This window comes from Homarus americanus, unplaced genomic scaffold (genome assembly GCF_018991925.1).
Source record: "Homarus americanus isolate GMGI-L3 unplaced genomic scaffold, GMGI_Hamer_2.0 scaffold32929, whole genome shotgun sequence".
Lineage (NCBI taxonomy): Eukaryota > Metazoa > Arthropoda > Malacostraca > Decapoda > Nephropidae > Homarus > Homarus americanus.
Window position 1 is genome coordinate 8,242,796 of NW_024737097.1, and position 18,344 is coordinate 8,261,139.

The 18,344-nt window shown below is 40.3% G+C and overlaps 1 protein-coding gene across 12 annotated transcripts in view; it reads left to right on the forward strand.

Annotated features, from left to right (window-relative positions):
* LOC121873188 (far upstream element-binding protein 1-like) overlaps nucleotides 1-18,344 on the forward strand; it is a 115,178-nt gene that overhangs the window by 32,334 nt on the left and 64,500 nt on the right. For 11 of the 12 annotated variants that reach the window (XM_042376524.1, XM_042376528.1, XM_042376527.1 and 8 more), the window contains exon 3: nucleotides 913-1,215. The exons of the other annotated variant lie outside the window; for it this stretch is intronic. In XM_042376524.1, the coding sequence (XP_042232458.1) occupies nucleotides 913-1,215 (303 nt within the window). The remainder of the gene's footprint in view (nucleotides 1-912; nucleotides 1,216-18,344) is intronic. 12 annotated transcript variants of the gene reach the window in all.

Consider the following 18,344-nt stretch of genomic DNA (forward strand, 5'->3'; position numbering starts at 1 on the left):
TACTTGGACTAGGAGGCCAAAAAATCAATGAGAAGACTTAAATTGTTTAGATTGGAGTAAAGGTTTGAAAGATGTTTGAATTATGAGTGGAAGTTGGTGTAATAATTTAGGAAGAATGGCTGAGAAAATAGTAAAATAAATTTGTGATTGCATAAGAGAATTAGTAGTAAAAAAGAGAATGTTTAAATTTGTAGGAATCTCCATTTATCTCCAGTGGTGTCAACAAGTCGCTACAGCTAGCTTATTATGCCAGTCAAGTTTGTCTGGCTCTCTTGGTCACAAGGGCATCTATTGAAGTGTCACTTGCACGTTAAGTGGCCTAATAATTTAAGATGCCCAGAGAAAGAGCTAAACCAGAACAAAAATTCATGCAGTGAAGTATAATACAGATTCTAAGAGAGCTGCTTGTGTTTGCAATTATCATTCAAATTATGTTTGGTGAAAACTCCCCAAAATATCTTTCCAAATTTACCTTCAAAACCTGACGTAGTTTGATATTTTACAAAAATTATCCCCGGGTTGAAAATTGGGAGCTAATCCTATATCCATCTCCTCCCCTGTTTTGGCACTCACAAATCTGGGCAGAACCCTGTAAAACTAGATATTTGAGATTTAAACTGTTTGGCTGATAAATTCTTGGAGATTGTGATATTGATTTGTTAAATTGTATTTAGATATGATTTCGTAGGTTGAAATTCCTTGTTTAAATGATTGTTAACTATTATGAAAAAAAGAACTTGCAGCAGGTCACATAGTGGATCTTTTAAAAGTTCACAGTGAAATAATGAGTTTTCTTTACTGCATTTATTTTGTTCAAATTAGCAATGGTCTGCAAGTAGAACTTACCTGTATCAGGGTTTGGTGTTTTGAAAGTGCAGAACAATTTGATATTTATAAATATTTTGCCTGTAGGTCCTGATGCCAAGCGACCCCCAGGTGGTGGTGGTGGTGGCGGCGGCGGCAGCGGAGGCGGTGGTGGCGGAGGAGGAGGAAGTGGCAGTGGAGGCGGAAGTGGAAGCGGCAGCTCCAGTGGTGGTGGCGGAGGAGGTGGTGGTGGTGGAGGTGGGGACGGAGTCTTCATGGGAGGGCCATTGATGGGTGGTCCAGGTGGTCCACCTGGAGGTGGAGGCCCTCCAGGTGGTGGCGGTCCTCATCGTGGTCTTGGAGCAGTCGAGTCTGATGAGATCCAGGTTCCAGACAAGATGGTTGGCCTTAGTGAGTATAGTTGCCCGTGGGTTCCCAGCTCTTCATTGTACATTTTCTTTATATTGTATCCTCTAACACATATTGTAGAAGTCCTCTTCTTCTGTTATCCTGCCTCTTTATTTACCTAATGGCCATCCACTAGAGGTAGCCATGCAATGGGAAGAAATCCAATCCCTCTGTGGTGCTTGATAATTTTATCTAGGGCTATTTTGAATCCTAGTGCTGTTCTCAATTCTACAGCTTGTGCTGGTAGACTGCTTCATAGATCTATGTATACAATAGTATAGTCATAGATTTCTTTGTTTTCAAGCATGTATTTCCTGCTATCAGTCTCCATTCCCAGTCCTTCTGTATATAGTAGAGTACTTTTCTTTTTCCCCACAATCCCCTTCCATGTCCTTATCACTGACTCCTGCATTTGCTGTAAAAAACTCACTGATTTTATTTGAGGGCAAATGTTCAAATCTGTCACCAATTAATAAAGGACTAGAATGTGCATGAGGTTTTCAACCTATTAACTGTTTTTTGACTAATTGGAAGTGTGGTATATTGGTACATTACACTAATATTTTATCTTAAACTAAAGTAAGATCTCATATTTTGCGCGATTTCATTTCGCGTTTTTGAATTTCGCGAGCACTACCTAATGTAACCAAGTCTTATATTTGGCGTAAAATATCGTGAGTTTAGCGAGATCCAGCAAGCTGAATGCTGGCCACCCTCTTGAATGATGTCACAGCCCTCATACCAGCTACAGTCATTTCAGCTACAACGCGTGTTTAGTCAACGCGATTGATGAATAGGGGAACGCTGTTTGTAAAACGCTAACCTTTGCACACGAATGTTGGCTATAGCGCGATTCCATCCTCAATGTTTTGATTCCATCCGCAACGTTTTAAGCGTGGTGAGGGGTTATGCAATGTTTACAGTTTACGTTCGACATCACATGTTTAATTGATTCTTGTCTTTTGTTTGTGAAGTGTTTTTTGAGAGGTACTCTGTAAATTTATTTTATTTTTGCAAATTTAGCTGTTACCCATAAATACTGGATGAAAAGAAAAGTGAAAAGAATGTTTCGCAGTGAGGACTAATAATGGTTTACACTAGCGCTTTCTCTTTACATCATGTGATCAGTTGAATCGTGCGGTTTCTATCGATTGCTCCGTGATTTTTGCTGTTTTATCCAATTTTGTTGTGCTAGTGATGAATATGGAAAGACAAGGTAAGAAGAATGTTTCCAAGAAACATTCTGGTGATCAAATTGCCGGTGGTGAACGTAAAAGAGGTTTACAAGAACGAGTTGTATCCCACGCCATCCTAGTGACTGCCCGGGCTGCTATTGTGTGCTTTTTTGGGTGGTGCTACCACCTGTTGAGTCAAGATAATGGCCTCTGCCTCTACTGGGGTCCTACTGGTGCTGGTGGGACAGACCCACCTAAGTGGCCAACTAAGGAAAAGGAGAAGTGGGACTATCATAAGGGAGTTAAATTTGCCAAGTACTCAATGCAGGATAAGCAGCGTGTGATTAAGTTACTTGAGGAAGACTTAAAATCTAGTTTCTGGAAAGCACAATCAGGTCAATAAAGGCAGAATTTGGATCATTTGGAGGTTATAAATGGGAAAATCAGAGCTTGATGTAGAGTGGCCAGTCTATATTGTTATTTTTCCCATCAGTTTATGTACAGTATTTGCATTTGGCGAATTTGAATTCGGCGCATTTTTTCCAATATATTACTCGCGAAATACAAGATCTTAATGTATTTCATGTCAAAGCCTGATTTTTTAAACGAAATTCCTGGTGTGTGTTATTGTAACACCAGCATCAGGGTGTGTGTTATTTTAACACAAGCATCATGGTGTGTGTTATTTTAACACCAGCATCATGGTGTGTGTTATAACACCAGCATCATGGTGTGTTATACCACCAGCATCATGGTGTGTGTTATTGTAACACCAGCGTCATGGTGTGTTATAACACGAGCATCATGGTGTGTGTTATTATAACACCAGCATCATCATGTATTATACCACCAGCATCATGGTGTGTTATACCACCAGCATCTTGGTGTGTGTTATAACACCAGCATCATGGTGTGTTATACCACCAGCATCATGGTGTGTGTTATTGTAACACCAGCGTCATGGTGTGTTATAACACGAGCATCATGGTGTGTGTTATTATAACACCAGCATCATCATGTATTATACCACCAGCATCATGGTGTGTTATAACACCAGCATCATGGTGTGTTATTATTACACCAGCATCATGGTGTGTTATTATTACACCAGCATCATGGTGTGTGTTATTATAACACTAGCATCATGGTGTGTGTTATTGTAACACCAGCATCATGGTGTGTTATTACACCAGCATCATGGTGTGTGTTATTATAACACCAGCATCATGATGTATTATAACACCAGCATCATGGTGTATTATACCACCAGCATCATGGTGTGTTATACCACCAGCATCATGGTGTGTTATAACACGAGCATCATGGTGCATGTTATTATATCACCTGCATCATGTTGTGTTATAACACCAGCATCATGGTGTGTTATTACACCAGCATCATGATGTATTATACCACCAGCATCATGGTGTATTATACCACCAGCATCATGGTGTATTATACCACCAGCATCATGGTGCATGTTAATATTTCACCAGCATCATGGTGTGTTATTATAACACTAGCATCATGGTGTGTTATTATAACACCAGCATCATGCTGTGTTATTATAACACCAGCATCATGGTGTGTGTTATTGTAGCACCAGCATTGTGGTGTGTGTTATTGTAACACCAGCATCATGGTGTGTTATTATACCACAAAGCATCCTGGTGTGTTATTATACCACAAAGCATCCTGGTGTGTTATTTTAACACCAGCATCATGGTGTGTGTTATAATACCAGCATCATGCTGTGTTATTACACCAGCATCATGGTGTGTTTTATTATAACACCAGCATCATGATGTATTATACCACCAGCACCATGGTGTATTATACCACCAGCACCATGGTGTATTATACCACCAGCATCATGGTGTCTTATAACACCAGCACCTTGGTGTGTTATTACACCAGCATCATGCTGTATTATACCACCAGCATCATGGTGTATTATACCACCAGCATCATGGTGTTTTATAACACCAGCATCATGGTGCATGTTATTATATCACCAGCATCATGGTGTGTTATTATAACACCAGCATCATGGTGTGTGTTACTGTAACACCAGCATCATGGTGTGTGTTATTGTAACACCAGCATCATGGTGTGTGTTTTTGTAACACCAGCATCATGGTGCATGTTATACCACCAGCATCATGGTGCATGTTATTATAACACCAGCATCATGGTGCATGTTATTATAACACCAGCATCATGGTGCATGTTATTATAACACCAGCATCATGGTGCATGTTATTGTAACACCAGTATCATTGTGTGTGTTATTGTAACCCCAGCATTGTGGTGTGTTATTGTAACCCCAGCATTGTGGTGTGTTATTGTAACCCCAGATTGTGGTGTGTTATTGTAACGCCAGCATTGTGGTGTGTTGTTATAACACTAGCATCATGGTGTGTTAATGCAACACCAGCATCGTGGTATGTGTTATTGCAACACCAACATCGTGGAGTGTTATTGTAACACGAGCATCATGGCGTGTTATTGTAACACCAGCATTGTGGTGCGTTATTATAACACCAGCATTGTGGTTTGTGATGTTTTTGTAACACTGTTTTAGCTGTGGTATGATATCGAACTTTCTCACTTGTTATCACTTGCTTGAATGAGTGTAGGGTTAGTCGCTGGTACCTTTGATGCAGCTGAGTGAGATAACAGGTAATCTCATGGCATGTAACCTTTGATACAGCCGTAGATTGGTTGATAGTTGAAATCGTCATAGCTGGCCTGGGTTGTAATTATCTTAGCTTGTAAGTTAAACAAGACACAGGAACTGTTCTCTTCACTCGTTGTTCCTTGGTTTAATGTAAACACACGTGGTAATTTTCTAGTTATATTGGGTAGTCATGTCTGTACACTTATTTGGTATTGACAGACTAATGAGCATTAGCTGTTAGCTTGTAATTAGCTGATATTAATTAGAGAGTGGTACAGCCTGGAGAGCTGGTCTCACGACACGACTTTAGGGTATTATGTCGGGCTGTGAACTGGGGGAACTGGGCTGTACTATCTTGAGTCTGGTGCCTGGTGGTTGGAGAATGACCCACACTTCAACAGGGACATTATCTAAACAGCCTACCAACACAGAGGGTTGAGTCTGTAGATTTATGGGCTGTACACCAGAGAAGGTGTTAAACAACAAATGTTTATGGGCAGTCCACCCTCATAGGTGTGACAGAAGAAATGCAGTGTTATGGTAATGTGGTGTTATTGTAACACCAGCATTGTGGTGTTTTATTATAACACCAGCATCATGGTATGATGTTATAACACTAGCATCATGGTATGTTTTCATAACACCATCATCATGGTGTTTTATTATAACACCAGCATCATGGTGTGCTTTATTATAATACCAGCATCATGGTGTGTTATTTTAACACCAGCATCATGGTGTGTGTTATTATAACACCAGCATCATGGTGTGTGTTATTATAACACCAGCATCATGGTGTGTGTTATTATAACACCAGCATCATGATGTGTGTTATTATAACACCAGCATCATGATGTGTATTATTATAACACCAGTATCATGTGTGTTATAACACCAGCATCATGAAGTGTGTTATTATAACACCAGTATCATGATGTGTGTTATTATAACACCAGCATCATGATGTGTTATTATAACACCATCATCATGATGTGTGTTATTATAACACCAGCATCACGATGTGAGTTATTATAACACCAGCATCATGGTGTGTTACTATAACAGCCAGCATCATGGTGTTATTATAACACCAGCATCATGGTGTGTTATTATAACACCAGCATCATGATGTGTTATAACACCAGTATCATGGTGTGTGTTATTATAACACCAGCATCATGATGTGTGTTATTATAACACCAGCATCATGGTGTGTTATTATAACACCAGCATCATGATGTGTTATTATAACACCTGCATCATGGTGTGTTTTTATAACACCAGCATCATGGTGTGTTATTTTAACACCAGCATCATGATGTGTGTTATTATAACACCAGCATCATGATGTGTATTATTATAACACCAGTATCATGTGTTATTATAACACCAGCATCATGATGTGTGTTATTATAACACCAGCATCATGGTGTGCCATTATAACACCAGCATCATGGTGTGTTATAACACCAGTATCATGGTGTGTGTTATTATAACACCAGCATCATCATGTGTGTTATTATAACACCAGTATCATGTGTTATTATAACACCAGCATCATGGTGTGCCATTATAACACCAGCATCATGGTGTGTTATAACACCAGTATCATGGTGTGTGTTATTATAACACCAGCATCATCATGTGTGTTATTATAACACCAGCATCATGGTGTGTTATTATAACACCAGCATCATGGTGTGTTATTATTACACCAGCATCATGGTGTGTTATTACACCAGCATCGTGGTGTTATTATAACACCAGCATCATGGTGTGTGTTATTGTAACACCAGCATCATGGTGTGTTATTATACGACCAGCATCATGGTGTGTGTTATTATAACACCAGCATCATGATGTGTTATTATAACACCAGCATCATGGTGTGTTATAACATTAGCATCATGGTGTTATAACACCAGCATCATGGTGTTATTATTATTTCACCAGCATTATGGTGTGTTATTATAACACCAGCATCATGATGTGTGGTATTATAACACCAGCATCATGATGTGTGGTATTATAACACCAGCATCATGCTGTGTGTTATTATAACACCACCATCATGGTGTGTGTTATTGTAACACCTGCATCTTGGTGTTATTATAACACCAGCATCATGATGTGTGTTATTATAACACCAGCATCATGATGTGTGTTATTATAACACCAGCATCATGATGTGTGTTATTATAACACCAGCATCATGATGTGTGTTATTATAACACCAACATCATGATGTGTGTTATTATAACACCAGCATCATGATGTGTTATTATAACACCAGCATCATGATGTGTGTTATTATAACACCAGCATCATGATGTGTGTTATTATAACACCAGCATCATGATGTGTGTTATTATAACACCAGCATCATGATGCGTGTTATTATAACACCAGCATCATGATGTGTGTTATTATAACACCAGCATCATGATGTGTGTTATTATAACACCAGCATCATGATGTGTGTTATTATAACACCAGCATCATGATGTGTGTTATTATAACACCAGCATCATGATGTGTGTTCTTATAATACCAGCATCATGGTGTATTATACCACCAGCATCATGGTGTGTTATAACACCAGCATCATGGTGCATGTTATTATATCACCAGCATCATGGTGTTATTATAACACCAGCATCATGAAGTGTGTTATTATAACACCAGCATCATGGTGTGTGTTATAACACCAGCATCATGGTGTGTTATTATAACACCAGTATCATGGTGTGTGTTATTGTAGCACCAGCATTGTGGTGTGTGTTATTGTAACACCAGCATCATGGTGTGTGTTATTGTAACACCAGCATCATGGTGTGTGTTATTATAACACCAGCATCATGGTGTGTTATTATACCACAAAGCATCCTGGTGTGTTATTTTAACACCAGCATCATGGTGTGTGTTATTATAATACCAGCATCATGCTGTGTTATTACACCAGCATCATGGTGTGTTTTATTATAACACCAGCATCATGATGTATTATACCACCAGCACCATGGTGTATTATACCACCAGCACCATGGTGTGTTATTATAACACCAGCATCATGATGTGTTATAACACCAGTATCATGGTGTGTGTTATTATAACACCAGCATCATGATGTGTGTTATTATAACACCAGTATCATGGTGTATTATACCACCAGCATCATGGTGTTTTATAACACCAGCATCATGGTGCATGTTATTATATCACCAGCATCATGGTGTGTTATTATAACACCAGCATCATGGTGTGTTTTCATACCACCAGCATCATGGTGTGTTACTGTAACACCAGCATCATGGTGTGTTATTATACTACCAGCATCATGGTGTGTTATTGTAACACCAGCATCATGGTGTGTGTTTATGTAACACCAGCATCATGGTGCATGTTATACCACCAGCATCATGGTGCATGTTATTATAACACCAGCATCATGGTGCATGTTATTATAACACCAGCATCATGGTGCATGTTATTGTAACCCCAGCATTGTGGTGTGTTACTGTAACCCCAGCATTGTGGTGTGTTATTGTAACACCAGCATTGTGGTGTGTTGTTATAACACTAGCATCATGGTGTGTTAATGCAACACCAACATCGTGGAGTGTTATTGTAACACGAGCATCATGGCGTGTTATTGTAACACCAGCATTGTGGTGTGTTATTGTAACCCCAGCATTGTGGTGTGTTATTGTAACCCCAGCATTGTGGTGTGTTATTGTAACACCAGCATTGTGGTGTGTTGTTATAACACTAGCATCATGGTGTGTTAATGCAACACCAACATCGTGGAGTGTTATTGTAACACCAGCATTGTGGTGCGTTATTATAACACCAGCATTGTGGTTTGTGATGTTTTTGTAACACTGTTTTAGCTGTGGTATGATATCGAACTTTCTCACTTGTTATCACTTGCTTGAATGAGTGTAGGGTTAGTCGCTGGTACCTTTGATGCAGCTGAGTGAGATAACAGGTAATCTCATGGCATGTAACCTTTGATACAGCCGTAGATTGGTTGATAGTTGAAATCGTCATAGCTGTCCTGGGTTGTAATTATCTTAGCTTGTAAGTTAAACAAGACACAGGAACTGTTCTCTTCACTCGTTGTTCCTTGGTTTAATGTAAACACACGTGGTAATTTTCTAGTTATATTGGGTAGTCATGTCTGTACACTTATTTGGTATTGACAGACTAATGAGCATTAGCTGTTAGCTTGTAATTAGCTGATATTAATTAGAGAGTGGTACAGCCTGGAGAGCTGGTCTCACGACACGACTTTAGGGTACGACTTTAGGGTATTATGTCGGGCTGTGAACTGGGGGAACTGGGCTGTACTATCTTGAGTCTGGTGCCTGGTGGTTGGAGAATGACCCACACTTCAACAGGGACATTATCTAAACAGCCTACCAACACAGAGGGTTGAGTCTGTAGATTTATGGGCTGTACACCAGAGAAGGTGTTAAACAACAAATGTTTATGGGCAGTCCACCCTCATAGGTGTGACAGAAGAAATGCAGTGTTATGGTAATGTGGTGTTATTGTAACACCAGCATTGTGGTGTTTTATTATAACACCAGCATCATGGTATGATGTTATAACACTAGCATCATGGTATGTTTTCATAACACCATCATCATGGTGTTTTATTATAACACCAGCATCATGGTATGATGTTATAACACCAGCATCATGGTGTGCTTTATTATAATACCAGCATCATGGTGTGTTATTATAACACCAGCATCATGGTGTGTTATAACACCAGCATCATGTGTGTTATTATAACACCAGCATCATGTGTGTTATTATAACACTAGCATCATGGTGTGTTATTTTAACACCAGCATCATGATGTGTGTTATTATAACACCAGCATCATGATGTGTTATTATAACACCAGCATCATGATGTGTATTATTATAACACCAGTATCATGTGTGTTATAACACCAGCATCATGAAGTGTGTTATTATAACACCAGCATCATGAAGTGTGTTATTATAACACCAGCATCATGAAGTGTGTTATTATAACACCAGCATCATGAAGTGTGTTATTATAACACCAGCATCATGATGTGTGTTATTATAACACCAGCATCATGATGTGTTATTATAACACCATCATCATGATGTGTTATTATAACACCAGCATCATGATGTGAGTTATTATAACACCAGCATCATGGTGTGTTACTATAACACCAGCATCATGGTGTTATTATAACACCAGCATCATGGTGTGTTATTATAACACCAGCATCATGGTGTGTTATTATAACACCAGCATCATGGTGTGTTATTATAACACTAGCATCATGTGTATTATTCTATCACCAGCATCATGGTGTGTTATTTTAACACCAGCATCATGGTGTGTGTTATTATAACACCAGCATCATGATGTGTATTATTATAACACCAGCATCATGATGTGTGTTATTATAACACCAGCATCATGATGTGTTATTATAACACTATCATCATGATGTGTGTTATTATAACACCAGCATCATGATGTGAGTTATTATAACACCTGCATCATGGTGTGTTATTATAACACCAGTATCATGTGTGTTATAACACCAGCATCATGAAGTGTGTTATTTTAACACCAGCATCATGATGTGTGTTATTATAACACCAGCATCATGATGTGTTATTATAACACTATCATCATGATGTGTGTTATTATAACACCAGCATCATGATGTGAGTTATTATAACACCTGCATTATGGTGTGTTATTATAACACCAGCATCATGGTGTGTTATTATAACACCAGCATCATGGTGTGTTATAACACCAGTATCATGGTGTGTGTTATTATAACACCAGCATCATGGTGTGTTATTATAACACCAGCATCATGGTGTGTTATTATTACACCAGCATCATGGTGTGTGTTATTGTAACACCAGCATCATGGTGTGTGTTATTGTAACACCAGTATCATGGTGTGTTATTATTACACCAGCATCGTGGTGTTATTATAATACCAGCATCATGGTGTGTGTTATTGTAACACCAGCATCATGGTGTGTGTTATTGTAACACCAGCATCATGGTGTGTTATTATACGACCAGCATCATGGTGTGTGTTATTATAACACCAGCATCATGATGTGTTATTATAACACCAGCATCGTGGTGTGTTATAACATTAGCATCATGGTGTTATAACACCAGCATCATGGTGTTATTATTATTTCACCAGCATTATGGTGTGTTATTATAAGACCAGCATCATGATGTGTGTTATTATAACACCAGCATCATGTGTGTTATTGTAACACCAGCATGATGCTGTGTGGTATTATAACACCAGCATCATGCTGTGTTATTATAACACCAGCATCATGTGTGTTATTGTAACACCAGCATGATGCTGTGTGTTATTATATCACCAGCATCATGATGTGTGGTATTATAACACCAGCATCATGCTGTGTGGTATTATAACACCAGCATCATGCTGTGTGTTATTATAACACCACCATCATGGTGTGTGTTATTGTAACACCTGCATTTTGGTGTTATTATAACACCAGCATCATGATGTGTGTTATTATAACACCAGCATCATGATGTGTGTTTTTATTACACCAGCATCATGATGTGTGTTATTATAACACCAGCATCATGATGTGTGTTATTATAACACCAGCATCATGATGTGTGTTATTATAACACCAGCATCATGGTGTGTTACTATAACACCAGCATCATGGTGTTATTATAACACCAGCATCATGGTGTTATTATAACACCAGCATCATGATGTGTTATAACACCAGCATCATGATGTGTGTTATTATAACACCAGCATCATGGTGTGTTATTATAACACTAGCATGTGTATTATTCTATCACCAGCATCATGGTGTGTTATTTTAACACCAGCATCATGGTGTGTTACTATAACACCAGCATCATGATGTGTGTTATTAGAACACCAGCATCATGATGTGTGTTATTATAACACCAGCATCATGATGTGTTATTATAACACCAGCATCATGATGTGTGTTATTATAACACCAGCATCATGATGTGTTATTATAACACCAGCATCATGATGTGTGTTATTATAACACCAGCATCATGATGTGTTATTATAACACCAGCATCATGATGTGTGTTATTATAACACCAGCATCATGATGTGTGTTATTATAACACCAGCATCATGATGTGTGTTATTATAACACCAGCATCATGGTGTGTTATTATAACACCAGCATCATGATGTGTGTTATTATAACACCAGCATCATGATGTGTGTTACTATAACACCAGCATCATGATGTGTGTTATTATAACACCAGCATCATGATGTGTGTTATTATAACACCAGCATCATGATGTGTATTACTATAACACCAGCATCATGATGTGTGTTATTAGAACACCAGCATCATGATGTGTGTTATTATAACACCAGCATCATGGTGTGTTATTATAACACCAGCATCATGGTGTGTTATTATAACACCAGCATCATGGTGTGTTATTATAACACCAGCATCATGATGTGTGTTATTATAACACCAGCATCATGATGTGTGTTACTATAACACCAGCATCATGATGTGTGTTATTAGAACACCAGCATCATGATGTGTGTTATTATAACACCAGCATCATGGTGTGTTATTATAACACCAGCATCATGGTGTGTTATTATAACACCAGCATCATGATGTGTGTTATTATAACACCAGCATCATGATGTGTGTTATTATAACACCAGCATCATGATGTGTGTTATTAGAACACCAGCATCATGATGTGTGTTATTATAACACCAGCATCATGGTGTGTTATTATAACACCAGCATCATGATGTGTGTTATTATAACACCAGCATCATGATGTGTGTTATTATAATACCAGCATCATGGTGTATTATACCACCAGCATCATGGTGTGTTATAACACCAGCATCATGGTGCATGTTATTTTATCACCATCATCATGGTGTTATTATAACACCAGCATCATGAAGTGTGTTATTATAACACCAGCATTATGATGTGTGTTATTATAACACCAGCATCATGATGTGTTATTATATCTCCAGGATCATGATGTGTGTTATTATAACACCAGCATCATGGTGTGTTATAACACCAGCATCATGGTGTGTTATCATACCACCAGCATCATGGTGTGCATTATTATAACACCAGCATCATGGTGTGTGTTATTAAAATACCAGTACCATGGTGTATGTTATCATACCACCAGCATCATGGTGTGCATTATTATAACACCAGCATCATGGTGTGTGTTATTAAAATACCAGTATCATGGTGTATGTTATTATAACACCAGCACCATGGTGTGTTATAACACCAGCATCATGGTGTGTTATTACACCAGCATCATGGTGTGTTATTACACCAGCATCATGGTGTGTTATTACACCAGGATCATGGTGTGTTATTATAACACCAGCATCATGGTGTGTGTTATTGTAACACCAGCATCATGGTGTGTTATTATACCACCAGCATCATGGTGTGTGTTATTGTAACACCAGCGTCATGGTGTGTTGTAACATCAGCATCATGGTGTGTGTTATTATAACACCAACATCATGATGTATTATACCACCAGCATCATGGTGCATGTTATTATATCACCAGTATCATGGTGTGTGTTATTATAATACCAGCATCATGGTGTGTGTTATAACACCAGGATCATGGTGTGTTATTATACCACCAGCATCCTGGTGTGTTATTATAACACCAGCATCATGGTGTGTTATTATAATACCAGCATCATGCTGTGTTATTACACCAGCATCATGGTGTGTTTTATTATAACACCAGCATCATGGTGTGTGTTATTATAACACCAGCATCATGGTGTGTTTTATTATATCAGCATCATGATGTATTATACCACCAGCAGCATGGTGTATTATACCACCAGCACCATGGTGTATTATACCACCAGCACCATGGTGTATTATACCACCAGCATCATGGTGTCTTATAACACCAGCACCTTGGTGTGTTATTACACCAGCATCATGATGTATTATACCACCAGCATCATGGTGTATTATACCACCAGCATCCTGGTGTGTTATTATAACACCAGCATCATGGTGTGTTATTATAATACCAGCATCATGCTGTGTTATTACACCAGCATCATGGTGTGTTTTATTATAACACCAGCATCATGGTGTGTGTTATTATAACACCAGCATCATGGTGTGTTTTATTATATCAGCATCATGATGTATTATACCACCAGCAGCATGGTGTATTATACCACCAGCACCATGGTGTATTATACCACCAGCACCATGGTGTATTATACCACCAGCATCATGGTGTCTTATAACACCAGCACCTTGGTGTGTTATTACACCAGCATCATGATGTATTATACCACCAGCATCATGGTGTATTATACCACCAGCATCCTGGTGTGTTATTATAACACCAGCATCATGGTGTGTTATTATAATACCAGCATCATGCTGTGTTATTACACCAGCATCATGGTGTGTTTTATTATAACACCAGCATCATGATGTATTATACCACCACCAGCACCATGGTGTATTATACCACCAGCACCATGGTGTCCTATAACACCAGCACCTTGGTGTGTTATTACACCAGCATCATGGTGTATTATACCACCAGCATCATGGTGTATTATACCACCAGCATCATGGTGTTTTATAACACCAGCATCATGGTGCATGTTATTATATCACCAGCATCATGGTGTGTTTTCATACCACCAGCATCATGGTGTGTTATTACACAAGCATCATGGTGTGTTATTGTAACACCAGCATCATGGTGTGTTATTGTAACACCAGCATCATGGTGTGTGTTTTTGTAACACCAGCATCATGGTGCATGTTATACCACCAGCATCATGGTGCATGTTATTATACCACCAGCATCATGGTGTGTTGTTATAACACCAGCATCATGGTGTGTGTTACTGTAACACTAGCATCATGGTGTATTATTATACTACCAGCTTCATGGTGTGTTATTGTAACACCAGCATCATGGTGTGTGTTTTTGTAACACCAGCATCATGGTGCATGTTATTATAACACCAGCATCATGGCGCATGTTATTATAACACCAGCATCATGGTGCATGTTATTATAACACCAGCATCAGATTCAGATTTGCCCCCGAGGGGGCTAGTTTATTGGGCACCCCCTTATATCCTGTGCAAGGTGAAGCGAAGAAGCGTTTACAGCGCCCAACAGGGAAGTATGAAAAGTTCATACTTGCCTTTATGACTCGTACATTAAGGGCGTAAAAGCCAGAAGGGTCATAGGTTCTGTCAAGTTACATAAAGTGAGAGAATGATGAGTGTGTGGGGGGAAAGTTCCCGGTACATTTTATCTGTTTATGGCAGAGTGTGGCAGGTCCCTAATAATGTCAAATGTCAGGCCTGTGACAAGGAGGAGGGATATCTGGTCTGGGAGGGAAGAGGTGTTGGTAATGGCTGGGGACCTATAGGAGGAGGTCATAGGGCAAGTGAGGTTGTAGTGAGAGAGGATGTGAGAGTCGGGTTGGCCACAAAGTTTACAAACAGTGCGGTGAGGCTCAGGGTTGCCAATGTACTCCCATATGTACCTGTACCCTAGGCGCAGTCATGTATATAAGCTGTTGAGATCGAGTCAGGGATTGATATTCTTTGTAGTGGCGGTTGTCGTCACCGGTTACAGCGTCATAGTGGCATAGTGTGACGCTACCCTGTTGTTTCAGGTGTGTCCAATTTTCGTTGAATGCCTCTCGTTGTGTGGCGTGTATGGGAGATTTGAGATGATTCAGGGAGAGGGCGAGAGTGGCTTCAGTATCTTCTTCTTGTGTAGCTTCTTTGGCAAGCTGATCAACAGTGTCACAGGCAGTTATTCCTATATGTGACGGGATCCAAAAAACTTGACACGGATGTCATCAGTTTGTTCTAGCCCGGCAACGGCGGCTAGGGTGTGTTGGGCGGCAGGGGAGGAGGGGGAGGGTAATTTGAGCCTCGCTAGCGCAGAAGTGCTGTCACTGATTATAAGGAGGTTCCGGCGTTCAGTGCGAGCATAGGTCGCCCCCTCATGAATGCCCGCGAGGATGGCTATGCTTTCAGCATCAGTGGAGGAGGCCCAGTCCTGGACCCTGATTTTCCTGCAGGCCTGGCGCTCAGGAATCCACACAGCTGCCCCAGCGCTGCCCAGCGTGGTAACAGACCCATCACAGTAGACGAGGATAGGAGGTCTTTAGAGAGGAAGCGACATCATTAATCTGCTCAAGGCAGTTAAGTTTGAGCTTATACCTCAGTTGGGTGGATTTACGACCAGGGAAGGTGTGGACGACAACATCAACACACGGGGAGGTCCACGGCGGTAGAGGAGGAAGAGTGTACTCGGGAGGGAGAGAGGTCGGGGGGGGTGTAGAGGTGATAACGCAGGATGTCAGCAACAGTGTGGACGGGCCAGAGTTGAGAGGGAGGGGGAAAAGTAATGGGGACAGGCCGGCGCAGGAGGGTGTTAAGATGTGAGTTCAGTGAGCGCGACAGGGGAGTCGATTGCTCACTGCGAAGAAGTTTAACACCAAGGATGGCATTGAGAGCAGTAATTCGATTGCAGACGGGAAGCAGGATTAGTTAGCGCTGCATGACTTCTATTCTGGTGGTCATAGGGCAGCCGAGGATGAGTCTCATCGCTCTGTTTTGGATTTTCTCTATGCTTTGTTTCTCGCGCTGGGAGGCAACTACAAGGACAGGAGAGGCATAATCTATGACAGCTCTGACGATGGCAATGTACATGAGACGTAGGACCCTGACAGAGGCTCCTTTGAGGCCGTGAGTGAGGGACTGGAGGGGCCTCGTTCGTTGGCGGCACTGGGAGATGACGTGGGCGGCGACAGCGGAGGTAGTGGCTCTGGTAGTGGCTCGCACAGGTAGACCAAGGTACCTGTAGGTGAGTACTTGATCGATGTCTTGTCCTTGCAGAATCAGTGGTGTCTGACGCCGGAAGCGTGAGATGAACTTGGTTTTAGTGTGTGAGATGACTAGCCCGAGTGTTTGAAAGGTCCGGGCGAACGTGGAGAGTATAGGTTGTTCATGTTGCACTGTAGTAATTTGGAAGAGGATATCATCAGCGTAGCTTATGATGTGACGTCTAGGGCTCGCTCAGCAAAGATGACGTTGAGACGGCAGATGGAGTTCATGAGAACACTAGCATCATGGTGCATGTTATTGTAACACCAGTATCATTGTGTGTGTTATTGTAACCCCAGCATTGTGTTGTGTTATTGGAACACCAGCATTGTGGTGTGTTATTGTAACACCAGCATTGTGGTGTGTTATTGTAACACCAGCATTGTGGTGTGTTATAACACTAGCATCATGGTGTGTTAATGCAACACCAGCATCGTGGTATGTGTTATTGCAACACCAACATCGTGGAGTGTTATTGTAACACGAGCATCATGGCGTGTTATTGTAACACCAGCATTGTGGTGCGTTATTATAACACCAGCATTGTGGTTTGTGATGTTTTTGTAACACTGTTTTAGCTGTGGTATGATATCGAACTTTCTCACTTGTTTTCACTTGCTTGAAAGAGTGTAGGGTTAGTCGCTGGCACCTTTGATGCAGCTAAGTGAGATAACAGGTAATCTCATGGCATGTAACCTTTGATACAGCCGTAGATTGGTTGATAGTTGAAATCGTCATAGCTGTCCTGGGTTGTAATTATCTTAGTTTGTAAGTTAAACAAGACACAGGAACTGTTCTCTTCACTCGTTGTTCCTTGGTTTAATGTAAACACACGTGGTAATTTTCTAGTTATATTGGGTAGTCATGTCTGTACACTTATTTGGTATTGACAGACTAATGAGCATTAGCTGTTAGCTTGTAATTAGCTGATATTAATTAGAGAGTGGTACAGCCTGGAGAGCTGGTCTCACGACACGACTTTAGGGTATTATGTCGACTTTAGGGTATTATGTCGGGCTGTGAACTGGGGGAACTGGGCTGTACTATCTTGAGTCTGGTGCCTGGTGGTTGGAGAATGACCCACACTTCAACAGGGACATTATCTAAACAGCCTACCAACACAGAGGGTTGAGTCTGTAGATTTATGGGCTGTACACCAGAGAAGGTGTTAAACAACAAATGTTTATGGGCAGTCCACCCTCATAGGTGTGACAGAAGAAATGCAGTGTTATGGTAATGTGGTGTTATTGTAACACCAGCATTGTGGTGTTTTA